A 24,084-nucleotide genomic window follows, 5' to 3' on the forward strand; every position below is an offset into this window, starting at 1 on the left:
TGGAGTGTGTGCAGACTGGTTGCTTCAAGGCCTGCTATGGAAACACCAATGCCCATGAACAGAAAATCCAATTTAAAAAATCGTGGATACGGCTCGGTCCACCTCTGGTAAAGCCGTCCCCGCCATTGAGCACGTCTACACGGAGCGCTGTCGCAGGAAACCAGCACCCATCATCGAAGAGCCCTCCCACCCATGGCATGCTCTATTCCTGCTGCTGCCGTCAGGAAGGAAGTACAGGAACCTCCCGGACTTACTTCACCAGGAACAGTTATTGCCCCGCAACCAGCAGGCTCTTGAACCAGGAGCCCCATCACTAAACTGTTCCCACAACCTATGGACTCACTTCCAAGGACTCTTCATCTCAGATTGTCGATATTGATTATTATGATTAATTTTATTATTAGTTTTCTGAGCTCAAGCTAGTAATGCCTGATTATATAAGTTCGACGGACGGAGTCTAAACCCACTCGAGACATCGAAACGTTGGATCACTTCCACAAGGGATTATCGACTCAGATTCTAGCTCCAGGAATCCTGTCTGACCTGTTGTGCTTTTCCGCTATTTTCCTTTTTTTAACATCAAATTCATTTTCTTTAGAACCGAACTTTGTTTTTTCAAAAACATTAGTCCACAATTGAATACAGGTTCAACATGGGAATCATGCTCCATTCATCTCGATTCAGACAATTTACGATTTGTTTCTCCGCGTTTTATTTACACCCACGCATCTCCCAACCACCCCGAGTCACCTTTATCTTTATTTTCCTGCCTTCACCATCAACACTTGTGCGATTCACTATAATTCGTCGGAGTGGACAAGCCGAGGGACTCAGAACCCGCCGCCCACGGCCGCTGGTGAACCCGCGAAGGTAATTGTTTCAATCACAGTATTTTTACAAAAGTATTTCAGTTCCGTTGACGGATGCAGTTGATGCATAATTAACACGTCGGCAGTCTGATATCAATTCGTATTTATTGAACTATCCCCACCTTTACATTTCCATCGGATTTATGCTCAGGATCATTGGGGTTTTACAACACGGAATTGGGGATCGAATGGAACCCTTTTGCGCCAACCTATTGTCTACAGCAGGGGTCCCCCAACCTTTTTTGCACTGCGGACCGGTTTCATATTGACAATATTCCTGCGGACCGGCTGACCCGGGGGGGGGGGGGGTAGGGTTGCCATCGGACAAGAGTAGAGCCAATACGTTGTTTACAGAGAGAGACTACAATGACCATGAACTCTTGCGTTGGGCACCAGTGTGCATGCGTGCTTTGATGTTTTCTACAAACCGTTTTTGGTGATTCTGTTGCGGGGGGAGGAGATGTTAATCACGACCGGAATATAGGTGATAAGTGCCTAATACACTCAATCTCGTTTCTAAAAGGGTTTATCTAACGAATTTAATATTAAACACACAGCGCATATTTTCCTCGCATGAATATAGCGATAAGTCAATTATCAGGGAAGGACAGGGGAGCTTGAAGTAAGTGTTGAACGAACTTCCAGTAGAAGAAGTAGAGGCAGGTTCGATATTATTTAAAGGAAAATTGGATAGGTATAGAGACAGAAAAGGAATGGAGGGTTATGGGCTGGGTGCAGTTCGGTGGGACTAGGCGAGAGTAGCGTTTGGCACAGACTAGAAATGCAGAGATGGCCTGTTTCTGTGCTGTAATTGTTATATGGTTATATAAATAAGTCAATACCATCATAACATTTTAAGTAACGTTTGGATATTAAACACACAGCACATATTTTCCCCGTATGAACATATAAAATCATTGCAACACACCAATACCACTGAATCAGTGGGAGCCCTGGGCTTGTTTTCCTGCAACAAGACAGTCCTATCGAGGGGTGATGGGAGACAGCGATACTCGAAGGGGGTTCCTTATGTCCAGTCTATTCTGCAATTTGGTTTTTGTTCCATTCATTGCAGAGATATGTTGGAAATGGAAGCAATATTTTCAGTGCTTTCATGGTTATCTCAGGATATTGAGCCTTGACTTTGAGATCCGGAATGCCGGCAGAGATGTTATGTCAAACATACTTTTCAGCCCGCCGTCATTTGCAAGCTCGAGGAGTTGATCTTCTTCCCGCGCTGACATGGATGACGCGCGGGTAATGACCTCGCATGCATAATGGCTCAACAGTGGCCATGACAGGGGATGAGGAAAGGTGCAGCTGACTCCTATCGCCAAATCATATCGTTTCCTCGCAGCCCGGTAGCGTATGCTTTGCGGCCTGGTGGTTGGGGACCGCTGGTCAACAGGATATCTGCGTCACAGCGTCTAACCCCCACTGCAATGCCGGTGCCGGGACCCGACCCTCTTTCACAGATCCAGAGCAGATTCTCAGCCACTTTTTGTCCCAAGTTGCGAAGAACGGATAAAGTTTTCCCGTGAATTTGTTCCCAGTGATGGTGTAAAGATGCGACTTGGTGCCGGCATCATAAAATGAAACTGTCCCAAACTCGTAACTGAGATAAACTCCCACCCTCCGGGGAATGGGACGGGTAGGGAGACGGGATTCAGGGCAGGTGTTCACGTAAAGGTGGTTTTCGTTTCGCTCGATGGTCCATACTCCAGTCTCTGGTATTAAAGCAACCCACTTTTTCCTCTCCACAGACTCTGCGGCGACTCCCAGCCTCCAGACCCGACTGCCCGTCATCTGCACCTCCCAGTAATGTCTCCCCGATGTGAAACCCTCCGATCCCAGAACACATTCCCAGTCTCTAAACCTCTTCTCAGTGTCAGGGAGATCCTTCCAAGTGTCGGTGCATCTCACACCCTTTCGATCTTCAGACACGTCAAGCCATGGGCTCGCTGTTTCGACATCCAACGTGACAGAATCTGGGGGCGAAACAGAGAATTAGGGAGTCCGCAGTATCAGGGAAAACTTGGGCTGCGCGACCCCAACACCAGGTGAGATACCGTTCGACCTCAGACACAATCGAATGGCCAACCAATAAAATAACTTTCTCGGGTTTCAATCAAGCATATCAGAGGGATAACAATCCTCTGTTCAGGGTCTTCTCCTAGCTGGAGAGCAGAGTCTCCTGGGGTTGTCGAGATGGGCAGCAGCATGCAGACGGGCGGATGGGACAGGCAGTGGCAGTACAAGAAGGATCAGGAGATTGCGGGGTAGAGATGTGGAGCCGGATTTTAAGTGCTCCGGCTGGAAAGGAAAGGGTGGGGATGGAGACAGATTAAGGGGGGAGGGGTGGTGGAGTGACGTGGGTATTGGAGATTTTAAGTGGAGAAGTCCTGATCACATTAACTGGAGGCAGTGGTGAGGGGCCAGGTGACCTGATCCTGCCCTATATTCAGATTGAAAGGGTATTGCTTCGACCATGGAAGCCACAGATGAATGGTCGAGTGTGAAATACTGTGAGTGGAGACTGAAAGTTTGGAGGGTCACTGAGGGAGACATGATTCACGCATGGAAAAGATGGAATGTGTGCAACCAAGAATGGATTCAACTGGTTGACGTCAGTGAGGGATTTGACAAGATGTTCAGCTGGCCCAGAGGGTGAAACCACATGGGATCCAAGCTGGAAATTTATTGCTGGCTTAAAATTACGGAGCACAAGGACACCAAATTTGTGTCAAATTTACCTTGCTTTATGGCATCAAACAATCCTCTCCACGCTGTATACAATAAGGGCTGGTCAATTTTTTCTACCGGCAAGGAAGCATCTGCCACGGACACTGTCAGGGCCTCATCACTAAACCTGCAAATATTAAACTGCTGGTTATAAACAGCAACAATTCACAAATCATTTTACAAAAAAAAAGAAAAGCTGCAGTGAAGACCATGTCTTACCTGGTCTTCTGGCGAGAGTCCTCCTGAAACAAATGAAACATAAAATCTGAACTGACTGACTAACTGTCCACATCTTAACAGCAGGAGTCTCATTCAAATTCAAGCCCCTGAACATTCCCATTTCCCAACTCTCAGTCATCATGACACTCAGCTGGGAAAAGGGATATTGGAGTCTATAACTCAGAGGATAAAACTTCAGTGAAGATCAAGGAGGTTGGACACTGCAATATGGACAGGTTGTCAGTGATGATCAGAAAGTTGAATTTAAAATTATTGATGGATTTAACTTGGTTTGGATGGGTATGAATATTTCTACTTTTATGCCAGGATGGCATGTTACCTCTGGTGTTACCTTGAGTGGAAGATGTCTTGGATCGTCTGCCAAACAGTCTCAAACTCAAGGACATGTTGCATTTCGCCACCAATGACCTAGGTAAAAAGTGGGATGAGGTCCGATGTAATGAGTATAGGGATGAAAGAAAAGAAATACAGAATGATGAATTGGTGCAGGGGGTAGAGTTTCAAATACTTGGATCATTGGAGCCTCTCCTGGGGCAGGGGCAATCTGTACAAGAGGGAGGGGTTGCACCTTAACTGAAGTGGAACCAATATCCTGGCCAGGAGGATCTCTAGTACCACTCGGGAGGGTTTAATCCAGTTTAGAAGGGAGATCCAGAACACCAGGTTAGAACGTGGAGGAGATGAGAAGAATATAGTGTGATGAAAAACCACATTATCAGAAGATTGATGCTGATGAGAGAGATAAGAGAGACAAAGGGAGAAGCATTCAACATGTTAATTAGAGAGGAGAGAGATTAACAAAAAGAAACACAGTTCTGAGTATTGACAGAGGGGGAGACAGGGCCTTAGCGGAAGTTAGAGAAGTAGATGTAGAAGTAGAAGAACTTCCGCTAAGGCCCCGCCTCCCCCTCGTACCCCATCTGTTACTTATTTTTATGAACACATTCTTTCTCTCACTCTCCTTTTTCTCCCTCTGTCCCTCTGAATATACCTCTTGCCCATCCTCTGGGTTCCCCCTCCCCTTGTCTTTCTTCCCGGACCTTCTGTCCCATGATCCTCTCGTATCCCCTTTTGCCTATCACCTGTCCAGCTCTTGGCTCTATCCCTCCCCCTCCTGTCTTCTCCTATCATTTTGGATCTCCCCCTCCCCCTCCAACTTTCAAATCCCTTACTCACTCTTCCTTCAGTTAGTCCTGACGAAGGGTCTCGGCCTGAAGCGTCGACTGCACCTCTTCCTACAGATGCTGCCTGGCCTGCTGTGTTCACCAGCAACTTTGATGTGTGTTGCTTGCATTTATATCCTTATGATTAGAGTACTGTGTTACTTATTTCTTTAATAAAACTTTCTTGGTTCCAGTAATCCAGACTCCAACTAAGCGGTCCATTTCTGCTGGTTTGGCAACCCAGTTACGGGGTACATAACATAAGTAGGGTTCTCGTCTGCGATTTTGAACGCCAAATTTGGGACTGGGTAAATTGATTGGGTAAAATTCCCAAAAGAAAGAAAAGACAAACAGCAGAAATGGAGGCTGAGGAATTACTAAAGGCGCCAACCTTGGAGGCATTAGAGGATGCCAGGAAGTCAGAATTGGCAACTGTGGCCAAACGGTTGAATCTTTTTAAGGGGAAGTCGACAATGAGGAGAGCGGAGATGCACAGAGCTATCATAGAGCATTATGTATCTAAAGGTGTGTTTCCCAAGGGGAGTTGGAGGTGGTATCTATGGGCAAACCTGGTGGAGAAGCAGTACAGCTGCAGATTGAAAAATTGAGACTCGAGCACGAGTTCCGGGTAAAACAGCTGGAGCGAGAGGAGAGGGACAGGCAGATGGAGCGAGAAGAGAGGGAGAAACAGAGGGAAAGGGAATTTGAGCTGGAGAAGTTAAAGATGAGGCTCGTGCAGGGGCCAATGCCGAACCAAGGTGGAGGGTTCAGGGCGACCCAGGAGGTTAGTCTGGTTCCCCCATTTGAGGAGGCCGATGTTGATTGGTACCTTCTCCATTTTGAAAAAAGTTGCTGCAAGTCAGGACTGGCTGAGGGATAAGTGGGCTGTTTTGCTTCAGAGTGTACTTAAAGGAAAAGCCCAACAAGTTTACTCGGCATTGTCCGCAGAAGATGCCCAGAGGTATGAGGTGGTGAAAGAGGTGATACTCAGGACTTATGAGTTGGTCCCGGAGGCAGACCGGCAGAGGTTCCGGAATGTGAGGAAGCAGTGGGACCGCACGTATTTGGAGCTTGCCCGTGAGATGCAGATGTATTGTGAGCGTTGGTGCGCCTCAAAAGGGGTCAATGGGGATTATGACGGACTGCTACAGCTAATACTGATTGAGCAGTTTAAAGGTTGTGTCCCTGAAGGTATGAGACCCACCTAGATGAGAAAGAGGCAAACACTTTAGCCGCAACTGCTAAGTTAGCGGATGAATACGCGTTAACACACAAAGCGAAGTTTACCCCGAGTAAAGGCTACCAGAAGGGTAGTCAAGAGGGCGGGGAGAGTCTGCCAGAAAAGTCAGAAAGTAAGCCGGGGACTAGCGAGAGGGATAAGGTAGACCAGGAGCAGTTTGGTAGGAAGTCTCCTGGGGTCGTATGCTATAATTGTGGGAAAGCCGGACACTTTGCGTCCAGGTGCTTTGCCCCAAAGAAGGAGACGGGGAAAGGAAAAACGACGGTTCCGACTGGCTGTATTGAGCTGGTAAACAAACCGCTGGGGGAGGAGAGGTCTGATAAAGTTCAGGAAGGGTGCGAGAGGTTTATCTCGGCTGGATTGGTGTCGGTGAAGGAGGGGTTAAACCCGGTTCCAGTACGGATCTGGAGAGACACTGGAGCTTGTCAGTCATTGATATTAAAGAGTGTGTTAGACTTTAGTTCAGAGACCCAGACTGGGGAGGTCAGGGTGATAAAAGGCATTGGGAAAGGGACTGAAGCAGTACCTTTGCACCAGATACACCTAAAAAGCGCCTTGGTCTCCGGACCGGTCACGATCGGGGTGAGGCCCGAACTACCGATGAAAGACGTGGAGGTCTTACTCGGTAATGACCTTGCCGGCGGAGAGGTGTACCCAGTAGTAAGATTGACAAGCCAGCCTGCCAGCATTGAGGCCCCGCCCAAGGACTCACAGGTTTATCCCATTTGCGCAGTGACTCGGCACATGTCCAGAAAGGCTGCCAAAGCGAATGTAGATTTAGCGGAGACGTTTTTACCAGCCTTGTACCAGGAGGGGTTAGAAAGTGAAAAGAAGGGGCGTAGTGAAATGGAAGTTAAGGTAGACTTATCATTAGCCAGGAAGGAATTTATACAAGCACAGGAGCGAGATGAGGAGCTGATGGTTTTGGCGGAGACAGCTCTCTCTGAAGCAGAATTAAAAAGGGAGCCAGTGGGCTATTATGTGAAGGAGGGAGTACTAAGGAGGAAATGGAGACCAAGTACCGTGCCCGCAGATGAGGAATGGGGGGTGATAGTGTCGAAAATTTATGGAGATGAGATTCTTAACCTGGTCCACAAGATACCCCTCGGTGGACATTTTGTGGGGAGGAAAACAGTCGGTAGGATCATGAAAGAGTTTTACTGGCTGCACAGGAGGAAGGATACTATTGACTATTGTAGACGTGAGCTAACACGGTTACAAGCTATTAACATGTTAAAAGCTTACCACGATCAGAAAACAGACCTAGTCAGTGTTATCATGAAAATTACTGAGGCTAGGGTGCCACCTGATAAGGGGAAATCCATTTTGAAAAGGTAAGTATGGTGCCGACCAGATGGGAGAATTCTATTGTTTTGGCCAACTTTGCTGATGAGCTCTCTCACATAACCCCCGAACAGAGTGAGCCGACAATAAAGCTAATTAAACAGCATGCACACGTATGTCTGGATGTCCCGAGGTGATGCAAAGAGCCGGGACATGGTGTTGTTGTCACATCAGGTCAGCCTAGTGAGCAACACCCCTATAGGATGATTAATTCAGTGACAAAAGGGCTAAAGAACACAGAAGCGTATATTGGCGATTTAGTGGTCTGGAGTGACACGTGGGAAGAGCACATTGTGGCACTGTTTAAATGGCTGTTTGAAGCCAGCTTGACAGTGAACCTCGCAAAAAGTGAATTCGGCCACGTGAAGGTCACTTATCTGGGGTATGTGGTAGGACAGGGGCAGCTGGCTCCGATGCAGGCTAAGGTGCGGGCTATCTCTGAAGTCCCCACCCTGACAGACAAGAGAGCCCTGAGAAGGTTCTTGGAGATGGTGGGGTACTACCGGAAGTTTTGCAAAAACTTTGCGGATATTACCCTCCCTCTTACTAAGCTCCTGCAAAAGAATGCGAAGTTTGTGTGGGGACGACCCTTGTTATATTTGTCCGGGACGGAAACCACTGAGAAGTTACACTGATCACAACTCATTAGTGTTTTTGACCACCATGAAGTTTGCTAAGTTGGAGCCTGGTCTCAGAGGATTATTAAAATAACACATATAAAAGGAATGGAAAGGTGATTGCTGACTGTCTGTCAAGGTGTTGACAACTTAACGTTCTCTGTATTAGCCAAATAGCTGATGACCCTGTATATTAGTGTGTATCTAATAATGTATTCGTGCCTATAATTTTTACCCCGGTAAAAATCCTTTGAAGGGTAGGGGTGTGACGAAAAACCAAGTTATCAGAAGATTGATGCTGATGAGAGAGATAAGAGAGACAAAGGGAGAAGCGTTCAACATGTTAATTAGAGAGGAGAGAGATTAACGAAAAGAGACACAGTTCCGAGTATTGACAGACCGGTTGCTTTGAACCTGAACTGTTTGAAGTTTGATGGACTGGCGATACCCCAGTAGGGGGATAAAAGGAACAGGTTTGCTAAGGCACAACAGACACCACGAGATCCCGAGATAGCGAGACCCTGGAAGTGCGGTGTGCCCCCCCCACAAGTTGGTGGGAGTTTGGAGGTCTGATTGCGGGACCGACCATAGGGGCACAGGGTGAAAAGGTACGATCGGCGGGAGCCTGGTGTGTGTGTCTGCCCTTGCCTGAGTTCCGGGTTCACCACGGAAGAACGATCGTATCCGGAATGGAGGGGTCACAGTCGGTGACCTCAGAAGACATTAAAAAGGGCTCGCCCGAAAGCTAACTGCGGGGAACATCAAAGGTCTGTTGAATTGAAATTTGCATTCGCTCTCTCTCTCTCCAATGGCACAACAGCGATTACTGCAAACTGTACTCAGCTGAACTGAACTCTGCGTCACTTGAGACTGATCATTTTACCCCTAGACTGCGATAGAGCTGGACTGATTCCCATTTATCCTAGTTCTGTGTACATGTGTGTTTTATCATTGCTAACCTGTTGCATTTATATCCTTACGATTAGAGTACTGTGTTATTTATTTCTTTAATAAAACTTTCTTAGTTCCAGTAATCCAGACTCCAACTAAGCGGTCCATTTCTGCTGGTTTGGCAACCCAGTTACGGGGTACGTAACAATAGATATAATGACCAGTAAGAACAGAGAGCAGCAAGATAATAGACACAATAGGATGGATGGGTTAAAGTGTGTGTATGAAGGGAGGTGAACTTGGAGCATGGAACAGCATATGTTCCAAGATGTTGTGTCCATTACAAAGATGTGGTTGAGAGAGGGACAGGAATAGATACTAACATTCCAAGGATTTGATGTTGTAAGAAAGAATGGAGTAGGAGATAAATAGAAGTGGGTGCATTATGCTATTAATCAGGGACATAATTACAGCTGCACCCAGTCCAGCCATAACAGGGGGCTCAACCACGGCTAGAACTTCACAATAGGAAACGCTGGTGGGATTATACGACAGATCCCACACCCAACACTCCGCGACAAGCAATGTGACAGTGTGGAAAAGCTATGCAGGCAGAAGGTGTAAAGCTGTATACACAACCAGATTGTGGTAAGTGACTTCAACTTCCCTAACATAGACTGGGAGTTCCCTAGTCCAACAATGAATGCATCTAGGAGGGTTCTGAAATCAATATGTAGACAGTTCAGCGAGGGGAAGGACAGAACTTAACCTCGTGTTCAGTAATGAGCCTAGCAAATTGAATGTTTTTTTTTGGTGGGAGCATGGTTAGAGAACAGTAGGCACAGCTCCTTAAATTTTATGACAGCTATAGATAAAGATAAGTACAGACATTACAGGAGAGCAGGGAAGTTACAATAATTTTAGGCAGGACTAAGGGAGAGTTAATTGGAAACAGTAGTCATTTGGTAAATCCACATCTGGCATGTGGAGAGTGTTGACAGAACAATTGTACAGAGTATAGGACAGCTTCGTTCCAGCAGGAATGATGGACAACGATGGCACTGGATAACGAGAGAGAAGATAAAAGAATTATATGTAAAGTCTTGTAAACTAAATTCAATGGAGCTTTTGATGTTTGCAAAGAAGCCAGCAAAGAACTCCAGAAGGAAATTAGGAGAGCCAGGAAGGGCCATGAAAAGTCTTTGGCAAATAAGATGAATTAGGATCTCAAAACATTCTATACAAACATCAGCAGCAAGTGATAACAATGGAGCAGAATAAAGGAGGAAAAGGATAAAGCGGAGAAACACGTGCTTGGGGGCAGAGAATGTCAGTGATGTCTGAAGTAAGTAATTTACATCACTATTTACCAATTTAGTCTTTTATTCAATCTGGTTGCTCCATTGGTGCCTTCCCGGTGGAGAACCTGCAGAGGCACCTCACCAGGACAGGATGCCTCCCAGATGAGCGTGCACTTGCTACAAGGGGAGGTGGGACAGACTCATGTTGTTTTATCTGGAGTGGAGGGTGTTGAGGGGGAGATCTGATAGAGCTTTCTAAGGTTATGAGAGGAAAAGATAGTGTAGGCAGCTGTTATCTTTTCACATGGTTGAGATGTTTAATATTGGAGGACAGCATTTAAGATGAGAAGGGGTAAATTCAAAGGAGATGTGGGAGAGGGGCGGGCACAAGGATGATGAGTGCTCAGATTGTGTTGCCTAGGGTGGTGGTGGAGGACAGAGATGTGCAAGAAGCCCTTAGGCAGATGAATGTGCCAGGGGGCCGTGGATATTATGTAGGCAGAAGGAATTAGTTTGGTTGGGAATTTGATTCCTAATTTAATTAGTTCAGCACCACATCGTGAGTCAAAGGGCATGTCCTGTTCTGGGGAGAGCAAAAAGCAAAGTGAAAATATAAGGTGGTTTTAATGCAACATTTCAGGTGTCAGTGAAGAGGACGTGAAACTGCGAATGTGGTGGCAGCAGACAGCAGAGGCCACCTGGAATGGGAAAGCTCAGTACATGAAGGGCAGTGTAATTCCAATAACTTATGATGGGCTTGGTGCACATGCTGGGAATATTGAGAACACACACAAAATGATGGAGGAGCTCAGCAGGTCAGGTAACATCTATGGAGGGAAATACACAGCTGACGTTTCTGGCTGAGAGCCTTTATCTTTGTGTGTAACTCACTACTGCTAATGCACACTGAATAAAGGTGATAAGTCAGAGGTGTGTATCACATTCTGGAATTTAACCTCAGTCCCCACTGACCAATGAAAAGACACTCACTGCTTCAGAAGTTATTAGATATGATGGCTACTGGAACTGAGTGCGAGATTCAGGAAATATGCAGTATATTTGGTTGAAACAACGTCCAAATCTTTTAGAGGCTAATCTGGGGACAACAACAGCCTGAGAAAAGACCATGTGTTTATTAGCTTTAAATAAGAGTTTTACCAATTGGCCAACATTTCATTTATTTAAAATATATCACTCCCCATTTGGAACAGATCTCGCATTTTTTGACTGTGCGCTTTTACTGAACCAAACTTTAATGTAACCTCTCACCTGCAGAAACATCACACTGTCGTTTTCATCCAACTGTTGCAGTAAATTCGAGAGTTCCTTCAGAAGAGAATTCAAATTCTCTTGAATGACTCGAAGATTTTTCTGCATCGAGTTTAGAATACTTTCCGTTTTTTCTCTGAGATCTCTGAGTAAGTGCTGCTCTTTCTCGTTGAGAATCTGGTGCATTTCAGCAAACTGCGAAGTGATGTGGGACTGTAGGCTGTTGGATTGTTCCTGTCAAATGAAAGACAAAGATTAATATATTTATGGTGGCGTTATGACCATGAAAGATGACTGTTCCTCCATTTAAAGTCTATCCCATTTCCTCACACTTTCCTGATCCCTTTTCTCCCCCACGTTATCTCCCTGATGATTCACATACCACCCAATGTAAGTCACAAGGTTAATTGAAGTGACTATTTAACAGTTGACCCAGAAATACTTTTGGATGAGCCCTGTCATGGACACAGAAGAGCGTAAACTCAACGCAGTCAGCAGGCTCGAAATAGGTCATAGAATCTGTGAAACCACGGGACTACCTGCTGCAAAACTGCAATTGTGCATGAAATGGAACCAAACCACACGAGAGTATCGGAATTCTCCTCAGGAAGCCTCACCCGAACTCGGGAGATCTTTTCTTTCTGTTGCCGTTCCATTTCCAGGAGCACTGATTTCTTCTCTGTGAGAAATTTTATGGAAGATTTCACCCGATCCTAGGAATCAGTAAATAAGACCATCAGAAAATAAAGATACAATTAGGAGAATGCGTGTTCAGTATGTTTTACCTTGCAGATTTCAACAGCTTCTTTAATCGGCATGAAGTCATGAGACTTGTGTTCCTGCGCAGTCGCACAAATCACGCAGATCAATTTCCTATCAGTTTCACAAAACAGTTTCAATTCTAACTCGTGTTCTTCGCAGTGAAGTTTATTTTCCTTCTCTTTCAGCTTCAGGTATAGTTTCCGAGCTTTCGCAGCCAGTCTCCCTAAGATCCGACTTGCCCTGAGGGTCCGGTCCGCAAACTTTGTTTTACATTCCGGGCAGGAGTTATTCTCCTCCCTTTCCCAACAGCCTGTGATACAGGAGCGGCAGAAATTGTGTTCACATTCCAGTGTTACTGGATCAGCGAAGAAATCCAGGCAGATGGGACAAATTGTCTCCTCGATTAGACTCTCGAAATGATCTTTGGAAGCCATGTTAAACTCCGGCACTTCCTGATTCAGGATCATTTCAATTTCCGAGGGACTGCTGAACCCATGCACTACCGTGATTGTCCACTGCAGGCGCTGCAGTCTATCGGGTATGAGTGTTCTTTGCTGCAAATAGCTTTCCTGGCTTCTTCTGACTAATCAGAGAAAACGAAGGGAACAGAAAGAGAACAAGCACGTCTGAATGTGAAAGAAACCGGAAGGAATATCCGTGCCCGACCAGGGCATATGGAAAAATGAAAAGGAACTGAAATAATTAGCAACACACATAAAAAGTGCTGGTGAACGCAGCAGACCAAGCAGCATCTATAGGAAGAGGTACAGTCGACGGTTCAGGCCGAGACCCTTCGTCAGGACTAACTGAAATAATTATTTTGACTAGGATGTAAAAGAATGGTTAAATGTACAAACATAGAAACATACAAAACCTACAGCACAATGCAGGCCCTTCGGCCCACAAAGCTGTGCCAAACATGTCCTAACCTTAGAAATTATCTAGGGTTACACAAGGCCCTCTATTTTTCTAAGCTCCATGTACCTATCCAAAAGTCTCTTAAAAGATCCTATCGTATCCGCCTTCACCACCGCTGCTGGCAGCCCATTCCACACACTTAGCACTCTCTGCGTAAAAAACAGATGTAAAAACATCACTTTCTGTAAATAATTGAAATCTGAAATTAATCTGAAATATTCAGTCCTGGTCTTCAACCTTTGAGGATATCCATATGGAATATAAGCACCTACTCTCCGTCGGCCAGAAAAGCCGGGATCTCCTAGTGACCACCAATTTCAGTTCGACTTCCCATTCCCATTCTGACATGTCACTCCATGGCCTCCTCTACTGTCGCGATGAGGCCACACTCAGGTTGGAGGTGCAACACCTTATATTCCGTCTGGGTAGCCTCCAACCTGATGGCATGAACATCAATTTCTCGATCTTCCTGTCATTGTTCCCCCCCCCCACCTCTCCTTCACCATTCCCTATTCCAATTTCCCTCTCTCACTTTATCTCCTTACGTGCGCCTCCCCTCCCTCCGGTGCCCCACCCCTTTCTCCCATGGCCTTCAGTGCTTTCCTATCAGATTCCCCTTCACAATCCCTTTATCTCTTTCACCAATCAACTTCCCAGCTCTTCACGTCACCCCTCCTCCTTTCCTGGTTTCACCTGTCACCTACTACCTTGTACTTCCTCCTCCGCCCCGCCACTTGACTTCTCATCTTTTTATTTCAGACCTGATGAAGTACCTTGGCCGAAAGTGTCGACTATTAACTCTTTGCCATAGATGCTGTATGGCTTGCTGAGTTCCTCCAGCATTTTGTGTGTCTTGCTTCCATTCCTGTCTGTATGTGTCTATCTAAATACCTCATAAATGTTGCTGTTTTATCTGCTTCCATCACCTCCCTTGGCGTTCCAGGATCTTAGAATTCTCTGTGTAAAATAAACTTGCCTCATCAATTTCCTCCAAACTTTCTGCTGCCTCGTTATATTTACTCCCTGTAGTATTTGACATTCCCACGCTGGGGATAAAGGGGCTCTGACTGTATATCATGTCTGTGTCAGTTGTTGTTGGTGACTGTTTCTTCGACAGGTGCTGAAGCACCGTGTTCCCAGACTTCTGAAACTTGTGATACCCTCAGTCTGTGATGCGCTCTCACTGGTAAGGAGATCGGGCGCGTGTGGACCAGAGTAATTCTCCACAACCTCCGTGGGACAGGGGAGGAGCTTTGGGTGTACACTCGGCATCTGATGCACATTCTGCCCCGACAGTGTGAAAGTAGAGGGTGAGAGCGAATAACTGGAGCGATTCCCCCACCTGCTGGCCGCACAGGGAAATGCACCTTATTTTCCTCTATCCTCCTTCCCCTTCCTCCACTTTTATTATTCTGGTGTCTTCCTCCTTCATTTCTGATCCTGAGGAAGGGTCTTGGACCGAAACGTCGACTGTTTGTTCATTTCCGTGAATGCAGCCTGACTTGCTGATTTCCTCCCGCATCTTCTGTGTCTTAGTTCGCCATCCTCACCTTATGGGTGAGAGCGGCTCTGCAATAATCTGAACTTTCTCACATCAGTCAGTTGGGTTGGCGGAGTCCTGAAATCCGGAGCGCAAGTTAATCTGTTGGAAGAACTCAATGGGTTAAGCAGTGTCAGTGGAGCCAAGAGGAGGGTCGGGATCCTGCTTCTGCAGGAATTTGGGCTGCACCGCCGGATTCCAGCATTTGCCACCTCAGTCTCCTGAATTCAGGATGGAATGTAAGGTGTTGTTCCTCCAACCTGAGTGTTGCTTCATCTCGACAGCATAAACATAGAAAGATAGAAAATAGGTGCAGGAGTAGGCCATTCGGCCCTTCGAGCCTGCACCGCCATTCAGTATGATCATGGCTGATCATCCAACTCAGAACCCTGTACCAGCCTTCCCTCCATACCCCCTGATCCCTTTAGCCATGAGGGCTATATCTAACCCCCTCTTAAATATAGCCAATGAACTGGCCTCAACTGTTTCCTGTGACAGAGAATTCCACAGATTCACCACTCTCTGTGTGAAGAAGTTTTTCCTCATCTCGGTCCTAAAAGGCTTCCCCTTTATCCTCAAACTGTGACTCCTCGTTCTGGACTTCCCCAACATCGGGAACAATCTTCCTGCACCTAGCCTGTCCAATCCCTTTAAGATTTTATATGTTTCAATAAGATTCCCCCTCAATCTTCTAAATTCCAATGAGTATAAGCCTAGTCGATCCAATCTTTCATCATATGAAAGTCCAGCCATCCCAGGACTCAATCTGGTGAACCTTCTTTGTACTCCCTCTATGGCAAGGATGTCTTTCCTCAGATTAGGGGACCAAAACTGCACACAATACTCCAGGTGAGGTCTCATCAAGGCCTTGTACAACTGCAGTAGTACCTCCCTGCTCCTGTACTCGAATCCTCTTGCTATGAATGCCAGCATACCATTCACCTTTTTCACTGCCTGCTGTACCTGCATGCCCACTTTCAATGACTGGTGTATAATGACACCCAGGTCTCATTGCACCTCCCCTTTTTCTAATTGGCCACCATTCAGATAATAATCTGTTTTCCTGTTTTTGCCACCAAAGTGGATAACCTCACATTTATCAACATTAAATTGCATCTGCCATGAATTTGCCCACTCAACTAACCTATCCAAGTCACCCTGCATCCTCTTAGCATCCTCCTCACAGCTGACACTGCCGCCCAGCTTCATGTCATCTGCAAACTTGGAAATGCTGCATTTAATTCCCTCATCTAAGTCATTAATATATATTTTAAACAACTAGGGTCACAGCACTGAGCCTTGCGGTACCCCACTAGTCACTGCCCGCCATTCTGAAAAGGTCCCATTTATTCCCACTCTTTGCTTCCTGTCTGCCAAACAATTCTCTATCCACATCAATACCTTACCCCCAATACCGTGTGCTTTAAGTTTGCACGCTAATCTCCTGTGTGGGACCTTGTCAAAAGTCTTTTGAAAATCCAAATATACCACATCCACTGGTTCTCCCCTATCCACTCTACTAGTTACATCCTCAAAAAATTCTATGAGATTCGTCAGACATGATTTTCCTTTCACAAATCCATGCTGACTTTGTCCAATGATTTCACCACTTTCCAAATGTGCTGTTATCACATCTTTGATGATTGACTCTAGCGTTTTCCCCACCACCGATGTTTGACTAACTGGTCTATAATTCCTCGGTTCCTCTCTCCCTCCTTTTTTAAAAAGCGGGGTTATATTAGCCACCCTCCAATCCTCAGGAACTAGTCCAAAATCTAAAGAGTTTTGAAAAATTATCACTAATGCATCCACTATTTCTTGGGCTACTTCCTTAAGCACTCTGGGATGCAGACCATCTGGCCCTGGGGATTTATCTGCCTTTAATCCCTTCAATTTACCAAATACCACTTCCCTACTAGCATGTATTTCCCTCAGTTCCTCCATCTCACTGGACCCTCTGTCCCCTACTATTTCCAGAAGATTATTTATGTCCTCCTTAGTGAAAACAGAATCAAAGTAGTTATTCAATTGGTCTGCTATGTCCTTGCTCCCCACAATCAATTTATCTGTTTCTGTCTGTAAGGCACCTACATTTGTCTTAACCAATCTTTTTCTTTTCACATATCTATAAAAGCTTTTACAGTCAGTTTTTATGTTCCCTGCCAGTTTTCTCTCATAATCTTTTTTCCTTTTCCTAATTAAGCCCTTTGTCCTCCTCTGCTGAACTCTGAATTTCTCCCAGTCCTCAGATGAGCCACTTTTTCTGGCTAATTTGTATGCTTCTTCTTTGGAATTGATACTATCCCTAATTTCCCTTGTCAGCCACGGGTGCACTACCTTCCCTGGTTTATTCTTTTGCCAAACTGGGATGAACAATTGTTGTAGTTCATCCATGCGATCTTCTTTTAACGACTGTGAACTAAAGACAGAAAAGAGAAAAAAAATCCTTTGTCACGTATACAAAAGGTTGTTAGAGCCAGGGATTGTAACGGGGACAAGCACCCACTGCCTATTAAATGCTGCGAATGGTGGGCACCTGAAATAGCTTCTGACAACCAAGTCCAGCTCCTGGCCTTCACGTGTGGCTTGGCAACGAAGTCCAGTGAAACCGTGACTCTGTCAGAGGAAGGGGCAAATGAGGGTTACTGGCGCCTTTAATCCAGTCGCTTCTGGCAAATGGGGCTCGTTAGCACGGTTGGCTGGTCATCAAGGAGAAGGAAAACTCTGGTCTCAAAACCCCGCTGCCCTGCGGATACTGTATACCCATTTATGAGGAAGGCTTCGGGAGTAGACCCCAACGGACACATTCGGAGCCGGAGTTGCACGTTGAGTTCAAAGCTTACTGGCAACTCCTGCGATGCTGCTGGTGCCAAACTGTATCGATCTCCGTCATTCATTGGGTTAATCTTCGGAGAGGGCAGCTTGCTACATGGGCACGTCTTGCTTTCCATATTGAGCTGCCCAGGCGCGCAACTTGACAGTCAGGACGCAATGTACGTGGTTGGCCCTGACCGACGAGGGCCTGAGTGACACAGAAATATCGGAATGCACAGGGAAAGGTGTCAATCGGAGTCAACAATCAACACAGTCTGTCCGGGGATTGTGCGGAGGGTATTTGCAAGGCTTACCATGCTTCCGGGGCCAAAATAGCATAATTACGACTCACTGATCCTAATTGTATGTCATTGGAATGTGGGAGGAAACTAGAGCATCCGGAAGAAACTATAGAATCGAACTCCGGTTGGTGATAACTGCCGCTGAAAAGTGATTGCACGAACTGCTACGCTACCCTGCCTTCCGACCTTTTTCTCCGCTTTCCGTAGGGATCATTCTCTGTGTGACTCCCCGGTTTTCTCATCCCTCTCCACGGCTTTCCTTCCTGGCACCCATCCCTGCAAGCGACACAAGTCCTACACATGCCCCTATACCTCTTCCCCCACCATCATTCAGCTCCCCAAAGCGTCCTTCCGGGTGAGGCGAAACTTCTTTTGCGAGTCTGCCGGGATCATCCACTATATCCGGTGTTCTTCGTGCGGGTTCCTCTACGTCGCCGAGGCCCGCGCAGATTGGGAACCGCTTCGTCGAGCGCCATCGCTCCATCCGCCACTTTTCGTTCAAGAGCCTGATGGTTGAGGAGTAGTAGCTGTTCTTGAACCTGGTGGTATAAGTCCTGAGGTACTTGTACCGTCTGCCTGATGGCAGTAGCGAGAAAAGAGCATGGCCTGGGTGGCGAGGATTTTTGATGATGGATGCTATGGCAACGATTCATGTGAATGTGCTCAATGCTTGGGGCGGGGGGGGGGGTTTATCGATGATGTACGGGGCCAAATCCACTACCTTTTGTAGGATTTTCCACTCAGAGACATCGGTGCTCCCATTGCTGGCCATAATGCAGCCAGTCAGCACACTTTGCACCAGACATCTATAGAAGTTTGTTAAGGTTTTCTTTTCATGACAGGCCGAATCTTCGCAGACTCCTGTGGAATCCTTCACATCTCAGTTTTAAATGACCAGCCCCTTTAGATATATCTATGTTCACTTGTTTGTGACTCCCTCATTTATGAATACGTCTCAACATCTGCCCGGTCAAGCCCTTTTTGCATCTGAATTCTCATGCTCCAGTGCTTCTAGAGCCCCCTATGGGTCGGGAGAACAAACTGCACACAGTGCTCCAGGTGACTCTCACCAAGATGCCATACAATTGCCTGCCAAATCACAGACTGGAGCTCAGACGCTCTGTGGACCGAGAGACAGAACCAAAGTTTCAGGTTAACAACCCTGCATAAAAGTTCTGATAAACCGGCCTCTACCTGAACCGATGACCATACTCCTCTCTGCACAGATGCTGTCTGACCTGCATGATGCATCTACAATATATATTTTGCTTATTGAATGCTGAGGTTGTGTTTGAAAATATCTGCGCCCCATTTTAGATTGTGTTGGTCATTTCTGGAAGTTAAAGATAACACAGTTGTTTTATTTACATCAGAGACAATTGTGCTGCTGGTGATAAATATTCTACATGTATATTAAGGGTACAAATGTAACGAGGGAGAGTATATGATCTTCTCGAGGATGACCGGAGGCACAAAAAAATTACAGAGCCTGGATGCTGGAGCATCAAACAATCTGCTGAGGGATCTCAGCGAGTCAAGCACCATCTGTGGAGGAAAGAGATTGTCAAGGTTTCATGTTCAGGGGTATACAGAGGGGAAAAAAAGCTATGAGACAGGAGTTGAAGGTGCTTGGTTCACAGGGGAGTTGTGACAGATGGAAGATAAAATGTCCTCAGACAGATAAAAGTGGTTTAATTTAGTATGACAGCCAGCACAGACATCGTGGAACTAGTGAGACTTCGCGTGAGGGGAACTTTGCCAGATCAAATAGGGTCCGTGTGATTGATACGAGGTCAATGCTGCTTGGTCTACGCAGTCTCAGGATCTCCGTGTGGTGGTTTGATAACAACTGTGGGATCCCAGAAGTTCTGTAGGAAGCAGACCTGTGTTTACCTGTATTTGTGTGATTGTCCCAGCTTTTATCCCAATGGTTACCCAAAAGGATTTTTCATTTAATAGCTCTTGTGCTCATATGCATCTTCATCTCATGGGGTGGTTCTGAAGGGTGGAAGGGATTAGGATGTAGTTTTCCATGAACTGGCGGTGTTGTACCCTGTGTCAGTGTGTTCAGGTATCTCCAGCTGACCATGGGACAAGTGATGCTTCCCAGCAGGTGGGTTTGCTACTGGAATAAAATATCTGTACCTCTTTCTCTCTACTATTATAGCAGTCTTTACGTCTAAGTCTTATTTAGAGATATCTCTTACACGATAACAAAGGGAACAGTATACGTTTTACTTCGCTTCATGGCATCATACGATTCTCCCAAAATGGTTTTCAGGACTGGAAAGGAATGAGTAAGAATGAAAAGTTGGGGAGAGGGGAGGAAGCATAGAAACATAGAAAAACTTCAGCACAATACAGGCCCTTCAGCCCACAATGCTGTGCCGAACATGTACTTACTTTAGAAATTACCTGGGGCTACAAATAGCCTCTCCTTCTCTAAGCTCCATGTACCTATCTTAAAAGACCCTATTGTATCCACCTCCACCATCGTCGCCGGCAGCCCATTCCATGCACTCACCACTCTCTGCATAAAATCTTACCCGTGACATCTCCACTGATCTTACAAGCACCTTAAAACTGTGCCCTCTCGTGCTAGCCATTTCAGCCCTGGGAAAAAGCCTCTGACTATCCACACGATCAATGCCTCCCATCATCTAATACACATCTATCAGGTCACCTCTCATCCTCCGTCGCTCCAAGGCGAAAAGGTCAAGTTCACTCAACCTATTCTCATGGAAGTATACACGAGGAAATCTGCAGATGCTGGAATTTCAAGAAACACACATAAAAGCAACTTTTATGTATGTTGTCTCATGAGGCATGCTCCCCAATCCAGGCAACATCCCTTTAAATCTCCTTGGCACACTTTCTATAGGCTCCACATCCTTCCATAGTGAGGTGACCAGAACTGAGCACAGTACTCCAAATTGTGTCTGATCAGGGACCTAAAAAGCTGTAATATTACCTCTCAGCTCTTGAACTGAACCCTCCAGTTGATGGAAGCCAATACACTGTATGCCTTTTTAACTACACAGTCAACCTGCGCAGCAGCTTTGACTGTCCTATGGATTCGGACCCCAAGATCTCTCTGATCCTCCATACTGCCAAGAATCTTATTACTATATTGCGCTATCATATCTGACTTACCAAAAAGAAACATGTTACGCTTATATAGGTTGAACTCCATCTTCTCAGCCCAGTTTTGCATCCTATCGATGTCCCGCTGTAACCTCTGACTGCCCTCCACACTATCCACAACACCCCTAGCCTTTGTGTCATGAGCAAATTTACTAACCCATCCTCATCCAGGTCATTTATAAAAATCACGAAGTGAAGGGGTCCCAGAACAAATCCCTGAGGCACACCACTGGCCACTGAACTCCATGCAGAATATGACCCATCTACAACCACTGTTTGCCTTTTGTAGACAAGCCAATTCATCCCCATGGATCCCATGCCTCCTTATTTTCTCAATAAGCCTTGCATGGGGTACCTCACTAAATGCTTTGCTGAAATCCATGTACAATACATTCACTGCTCTACCATCATCAATGTGTTTAGTCACATCCTCTTAAAATTCAGACAGGCTTGTAAGGCATGACCTGCCCTTGACAAAGCCACACTGACTATTCCTAATCATCTTATGCCTCTTATGTTCATAAATCCTGCCTCTCTGGATTTTCTCCATCAACTTACTAACCACTGAAGTAAGACTTTACTGGTCTATAATTTCCTGGGCGATCTCTATTCCCTTTCTTGAATAAGGGAACAACACCTCCAATCCTCCGGAACTTCTCTCATTCCTATTGATGATACAAAGGTCATTGCCAGAGGCTCAGCATTCTCCGCCCTCGCCTTCCACATTAGCCTGGGTTATATTTAGTCTGGTCCTGGTGACTTACTCAAATTGATGGTTTCCAAAAGCTCCGGCACATCCTCTTTCCTAACGTCTATATGCTGAGGCATTTCAATCCGCTGAATGCTGAAGCAAAGTATTCATTAATTACCTCCAGTACCTCCTCCGGTTCCATACGCACTTTTCCACTGTCACGCTTGATTGGTCCTATTCTCGCATGCCTTATCCTCTTGCTGTTCACATACTTGTAGAATGCCTTGGGGTTTTCCTTAATCGTAAGTTTTTCTTTTCTTCCTGACTAGACTTTCAACAGCCTTTGTGTACCATGGTTCCTGTATTCTGCCATCCTTTCCATGTCTCATTGGAACGTACCTATGCAGAACGCCACGCAAATATCCCCTGAACATATGCCACATTTCTGGTGTTCATTTCCCTGAGAACATCTGCTCCCAATTTATGTTTTCAAGTTCCTGCCTGATAGCCTCATATTTCCCCTTACTCCAATTAAACACTTTCCTAACTTGTCTGTTCCTATCCCTCTCCAGTGCTATGGTAAAGGAGATAGAATTGTGATCACTATCTCCAAAATGCTCTTCTACTGAGAGACCTGACACCTGACCAGGTTCATTCCCCAATACCAGATCAAGTACAGCCTCTCCTCTTGTAGGTTTATTTACATATTGGGCCAGGAAACTGTCCTGAACACAGCTAACAAACTCCACCCCATCTAAACCCTTTTCTCTCGGGTGATGCTAATCATTACTGGGGAAATTAAAATTCCCCATCACGACAACCCTGTTATTATTGCACCGTTCCATTATCTGTCTCTCCACTTGCTCCTCGATGTCCCTGTTGCTATTGGGTGGTCTATGAAAACACCAAGTCGAGTTATTGTCCCCTTCCTCTTCCCAACTTGCACCCACTGAGACTCAGTAGACAATCCCTCCATGACTTCCTCCTTTTCTACAGCCGTGACACTATCTCTGATCACAGCGCAACGCCCCCACCTCTTTTGCCTCCCTCCCTGTCCTTTCTGAGTCATCTAAAGTCTGGCACTCTAGGTAGCCATTCCTGCCCCGGAGCCATCCGAGTCTCTGTAATGGCCAGAGCACCATAGCTCCGAGTATTGATCCGCGGTCTAAGCTCATCCGCTTTGCTCAGAAAGGATAGCTGGAAAGTGATAGGTGAAGCAAGGTGGGTGGGAAAGGTCAAAAGCTGGAGAACAATGTTGTGCCGACCATGTAACCTACTCCTGGAACTGCCTAGAATTACCCTACCGCATAGCCCTCTCCTTTTCATAGCTCCATGTACCTATCTAAGAGTCTCTTAAAAGACCCTATTGTATCCGCCCCCACCTCCGTCGACGGCAGTGCATTGCACGCACCCACCACTCCGTGGTGTGAAAAGCTTACCCTTGACATCCCCTCTGTACTTACTTCCAAGCACCTTAAAACTATGCCCCTCCTGTTAGCAACTGCACGACATGCAAGAAGAGGTGAGAAGCCAGCGCAAGAAACAGAAGGAAAGGCGAGGAGGGGCAATTTTTTTGTACCGGAAGGAAAAATCGATATTCATGCCAGTAGGTTGGAATCTACCCAGATGGTATATAAAATGTTGCTCTTCCACCCCCAGGGTGGCCGCATCGTGCCACGGGGAAGCCATGACCTACATATTGGAATGGAAATGGGAATGGAATTAAAATGTTTGACCACCGGGAAGTTCCACTTTAGGCAGATGGAGCGGAGGTGGTCGAAGAAATGGTGCCCCAATTTATGATGGATCTCACCAACGTAGAGGAGGCTTGCATTGGGAGCACCGATAAAATAGATAACCCCAGCAGATTCACAGGCGGTGTTGCCCCACCTGGAAGAGCAGTTTAGGGCTTTGAACTGAAGTGAGAGAGGAGGCGAATGGGCAGGCTTAGCACTTCGTCGCATTTTTGCTGCTTGCAGGCATAAGTGCTAAGCTGGAGAGTAGTGGGGAGGGCTGAACGGAGAAGGGAATTACAGAATGAGCGATCCCTGCAGAAAGAGTTCGGAGGTGGGGTGGGGAGGTAAAGATGTGATTGGTGATAGGATCCCTTTGGAGATGGCAGAAGTTGTGCAGAATGATGTGTTGGATGCGGAGGGTCAAGGGGTGGTAGTAAGGACAAGAGGAACTGTATTACTCTTAAGGCATTCGGGAAATGGAGAAGATGTGGGTGAGGGAAA

At 46.2% G+C, this 24,084-nt stretch overlaps 2 protein-coding genes across 3 annotated transcripts in view; one reads left to right on the forward strand and one right to left on the reverse strand.

The window, feature by feature from the left end:
• Window positions 1-24,084, forward strand: part of LOC140198466 (uncharacterized) — a 119,750-nt gene that overhangs the window by 66,936 nt on the left and 28,730 nt on the right. The window lies entirely within an intron of this gene.
• Window positions 925-12,881, reverse strand: LOC140198245 (zinc-binding protein A33-like). 2 transcript variants are annotated; one of them, XM_072259296.1, is made up of 6 exons: window positions 12,462-12,881; window positions 12,294-12,389; window positions 11,677-11,910; window positions 3,831-3,853; window positions 3,623-3,738; window positions 925-2,857 (listed from the first exon to the last, which is right to left on the reverse strand). In XM_072259296.1, exons 1-6 carry the CDS (start codon window positions 12,870-12,872, stop codon window positions 2,271-2,273), a joined length of 1,467 nt encoding a protein of 488 aa, XP_072115397.1. In that variant the 5' UTR covers window positions 12,873-12,881; the 3' UTR covers window positions 925-2,270. The 2 variants fall into 2 exon arrangements, with proteins under 2 accessions (XP_072115397.1, XP_072115399.1); XM_072259298.1 differs by lacking the exon at window positions 12,294-12,389.

This window comes from Mobula birostris, chromosome 5, assembly GCF_030028105.1.
Source record: "Mobula birostris isolate sMobBir1 chromosome 5, sMobBir1.hap1, whole genome shotgun sequence".
Taxonomy (NCBI): Eukaryota; Metazoa; Chordata; class Chondrichthyes; order Myliobatiformes; family Myliobatidae; genus Mobula; species Mobula birostris.

Bases quoted from the DNA above. Each gene is read 5' to 3' on its own strand.
- LOC140198245 (XM_072259296.1), bottom strand. From the start codon at position 12,872: ATGGCTTCCAAAGATCATTTCGAGAGTCTAATCGAGGAGACAATTTGT. The intron at 12,390-12,461 runs GTAAAACATACT...ACTGATTCCTAG, and splicing joins AAGCTGTTGAAATCTGCAAG to GATCGGGTGAAATCTTCCAT. The intron at 3,854-11,676 runs GTGAGAGGTTAC...CATTTGTTTCAG, and splicing joins ACAGTGTGATGTTTCTGCAG to GAGGACTCTCGCCAGAAGAC.